Source organism: Solanum tuberosum, unplaced genomic scaffold (assembly GCF_000226075.1).
Source record: "Solanum tuberosum cultivar DM 1-3 516 R44 unplaced genomic scaffold, SolTub_3.0 scf00417, whole genome shotgun sequence".
Taxonomy (NCBI): domain Eukaryota; kingdom Viridiplantae; phylum Streptophyta; class Magnoliopsida; order Solanales; family Solanaceae; genus Solanum; species Solanum tuberosum.
This window is the reverse complement of record NW_006239339.1, coordinates 259,057-263,141: the sequence shown is the minus strand read 5'-3', so window position 1 is coordinate 263,141 and position 4,085 is coordinate 259,057. Positions and strand designations below refer to the sequence as shown.

General features: G+C 41.1%; 1 protein-coding gene across 1 annotated transcript; it reads right to left on the bottom strand.

The window, feature by feature from the left end:
• Positions 1 to 1,724: 1,724 nt before the first annotated feature.
• On the bottom strand, positions 1,725 to 3,863 carry LOC107057985 (uncharacterized). The gene is made up of 2 exons (XM_015303175.1): positions 3,066 to 3,863; positions 1,725 to 2,045 (listed from the first exon to the last, which is right to left on the bottom strand). Exons 1-2 carry the CDS (start codon positions 3,861 to 3,863, stop codon positions 1,725 to 1,727), a joined length of 1,119 nt encoding a protein of 372 aa, XP_015158661.1.
• Between the last annotated feature and the right edge of the window lie 222 nt (positions 3,864 to 4,085).

Sequence of the window (4,085 nt, the reverse complement as noted above, 5' to 3'; positions counted from 1 at the left end):
CAAAACCACTCCCTTAGGACACGACCCCCAACCTTTAGTTGGGTTACTATACCATCGACGATCGTAGACACTCATATCGTATGTTAGTGCCGTTGGTCACGATAAGTATCAGTTCCACAAAATTGGAGTGAAAATCTATGAGCTTTAACCCTAATCTTGACCTTCTTCTTTGTTCTTCAATGGAGTCTAGAGGGAGAATCTTTTGAGAGTGGAGAGGTAGTTATGTTTTGAGTTTGTGAGTTATGGGAGTTAAAAGGGTACTTTAATAGTTAAAAGTACTTTAATATACTTGAAATAATTATTAATAACCTACCCATTGTTCATCAATAGGAGTACGCGTATGCCGAGTTGAATGGTACCACGTATGTATCGAAGAACACGTCTGATGATGCTTGCATGAATTAAGAAAGCTTCTAGACTGCATAGGCTATGTCCGGTCTAGTGAAGGATAGTTATTGAAGCCTACCCATGACTCGGCGATCACGTGTAGCATCAATTAAATGAGTTCCATCAGACAAGGTGATAAACTCAGATGCACTCATTGGTGTGTTAACACTCTTGCAGTCAGTCATTAGCTCATCATTTAGAATTTCATTCACATAATTTGCTTGTGTGAGAATTAAACCGTTGGAGCTGTGTATCACTTCAACACCAACAAAATAATGAAGATTACCTAAATCTTTAATAGAGAACTTAGAAAAAAGGGAAGTGATAACCTGATTGACAATTAAAAGTATTGCTCCCAGTGATAATAATATCGTCGACATAGATGAAGACGAACAATGTATCACCTACACCATGTCTGACTAGTAGTGAGGCATCAAATTTTGTCTTAATAAAACCTATGGATGAAAGATAACCCGTGAGGATATTGTACCATTCCCAAGGAACTTGTTTCAAGCCATAGATCGCCTTTCACAACTGACATATATGCATTGGTTTGTCATCACTAGTAAACCCCGGAGGTTGTTCCATGTACACTTCCTCTTCCAGGTTACCTTGGAGAAAGGCATTATTGACATCCAGCTGGCGAAGGTGCCAGTTGTGACAAAGTGCCACAGAGAGGACGATGGGAACTGTGATGGGCTTGACAACTAGGCTGAATGTGGCATGAAAATCAATGCCCGGCCTTTGAGTAAAGCCTTTTGCAACCAGGCGCGCTTTGTAACTGTCGATGGACCCATCAGCATTTCTCTTGATCTTGAAAAGCCACTTGCGGGATACAATGTTTTTGGTCGGGTCAGGAGGAACAAGTTCCCAAGTCTCATTTTTAATTAAAGCATCAAATTCATGTTTCATTGCATAACGCCACTCGGGATGTTTTTGTGCTTGTTTGACAGTAGTGGGTGTGACTGTAGGGTTCAATTTGGCTAGGTAATCAAAAATTTGTTTGGGTTTTGTGATATTGTTTTGGGATCGAGTGATAGCATGGGTAGGAGGAGATGGACATTGAGGCGCTGAAGGAGCGAGTTCCAACTCGAGAGGATAGGACAGGTTGGTTGAGGAGCCATGGGTGTTGGTGGGTTGGTGTTTCTACATTGATAGACACTGAGAAGAGACAAGTTTCTTTGTGTGTTGGCTGGGATCGACGTTTGTGAATTTGTAGGGAGATGTGGTAGTGCTAAACGCTGGGCAGTAGATATAGAAGAGAGGTTCTGCGAAATGGGAACTATTGAAGATGAGGAAGATAAAAATGTACCTGGAGAGGGAGGAGCTGCAGGAGGTTAATCTGTTGTGTCCGCTGCTGATGCATTGTTGGATAAAGACTGTGAGTTTGAGTTATCTCCGGACTGGGCTGGAGATAAAGCAGACGGTGATAGGAAATCTTTAATTATGCTTGTTGCTATTTCTAGTAGAGTTGGTAGATCAGTAACTATGGGAAATTTGGGTGTGGGGTTCAAAGAACTTGGCATTGTTATTTTTGCCCATTCTAGGTGAGCTGATTTAATGGTAGTATTGGAGAACAATGTCTTAAACGGAAATACATCCTCAACAAATCGCACATCTCGGGATAAGTAGACCTTTGCAGAAATTGGGTCAAAACACTGGTGACAGTGATGGGATAGTGAGAAACCAAGATAGACACATGGGGTAGATTTGGATTCAAATTTATTTTTAGAGTATGGTTTAAGCCATGGATAGCATAAACAACCAAAAATCTTTAGGGAGTTATAATCAGGTGATTTTCGAAGTAATCTTTGGAATGGGGATTGATTATCTAGGTGAGAGGTTGGAAGACGATTGATGAGGTAGACAGTGTGATGACATGCAAAAGACCCGAATTGGGGTGGGAGGGACGCCTCATGTAAGAGTGTTCTTGCAGTTTCGACGATATGACGATGTCATCATTCTGCAAGTGCAACTCGTTGGGGGTGTATAAGGTGGGGTGGAAGGTGTTGAATGTCGTTAAGTGAAAGATAGAAGTCTAAACTTTTATAATCACTTCTGCCATCAGTATACAATGATAAAATTTTGGTGTCAAAATGTTTTTCCATCATAGGATGAAATTTTTGAAAGATCTCTTTAACTTCACTTTTCTTTGTTAGTGTGTAGAGCCAAGTGTACTTCATATATTGATCAACAAAAATACAATAATACAACTTTTTGTCAAGAGTTAAGACTGGTGATGGCCCCCATAAATCACTAAAATAATTTGAAGTGGTTTAGAGCTACACACTGATAGTTGGGTAAAAAGATGCCGATGAGCTTTATTAGATAAACAAGAATTACAATGAATTTTATTGTCTCGCTCATGAAATGGTAGCGAGAATTTATCTAAAATAAACCTAGGAACTCTAGAGTGTAGATGTCCAAGACATTGGTGCCAAGTAATTAGAGGACTGGATGTGGAGATAATGTGAGCTTGGGGATGTGAGACAGGCCACTCATACAGTCCATTGTTGGTCCGACCGTGCACCACAGATCCTTCACAACAAAGTTAATAGGAAAAAATTCAATAGACTTAATATTGTCTTGACAGAATTTCGAAATAGAGATAACCTTACATTTAATGGAAGGGAACACTGAGTGTGGGTTAGCTTAAAAGCATTATTTGATGCATTTACTTTAGTAGAACCAGTGTGAGAGATGGGAATTTTGTTACCATCACCCATGGAGGAATCCTCGTTACCGCTGTATGGCTGTAGGTTGTGTGGCTCTGTTGTGATGTGATGGGTTGCTCCTGAGTCAACTATCCAGGGGTTGGTGTACGCTGTAAACCCAGCAGCATAGTTGGCTTTCACTTCAAAGTGATTATGAGACTTTGAGAGGCAAACATTGGCAGTGTGGCCAATTCTGTTACATAGTTGACATAGAGTAACACCGTTTGGATTGGAATTGGACTGCCATTGTGGTGGAGTGCTTGGACGCAAATATTTGCTACATTGTTGAGAGTTGTTGGTTTGTCTATGATTATTGCGATTATTGGAGTTGAATTTGGTGGGCGTAGCAACTGCAAAAGTGATGGTACTAGGTAGTTTCTTAGCATCCTCATGGCGAATAAGGAGTTCAAAGTCCAGTAGCTTTTCAAACAGTTCCTCATAGGATATAGCTGTATCGCGTGGACGAATGGCAGTAGAGATCTCATGAAATTCAGGACCTAGACCACTGAGTATTTTGACGATGAGTTCAGGATTGGAAAAAGGAGCACCAGCAGTGGCTAACTCATCTGAGAAGGACCAAATAGTGTGATGATTTTCAGTAATGGAGCGAGAGTCCTTAGTGACCCGGGCAAGCTGATCACGCAAAATAAAGACTCGGGTTTGAGATTTGTTCGCATAAGTGGTATGAAAAACATCCCAAGCTGATTTAGCCGAGTCAGCAGAAGCAACAGTAGAGGTAATAGTGGGTTCGACAAAAGCCATGAGGGAATTCTGGATGAGTTGGTCTTGACGGAACCAAGTTAAGAAGGCAGGATTAAGAGATGTATTCGTGCCAAGGGTAATTGTGCGACTGGGGGACAGAGTGATTCCATTGAGATGGCCAAAGAGGTTATAGACATACATAAGCATGGAAAATTAGGCTTTCCAGGTGTCGAAGTTGTGACCACCGCTTAGTTTGATGGGTAATTGGGATGCAAGATTGAA

What these genes read in the sequence shown, in the direction of transcription:
- LOC107057985 (XM_015303175.1), bottom strand. Translation starts at nt 3,863, where the DNA reads ATGGCTTTTGTCGAACCCACTATTACCTCTACTGTTGCTTCTGCTGAC. An exon ending in CTCACACTGGTTCTACTAAA is followed by an intron (nt 2,046 to 3,065) that starts GTAAATGCATCA and finishes CACTGTCACCAG; the next exon opens with TGTTTTGACCCAATTTCTGC.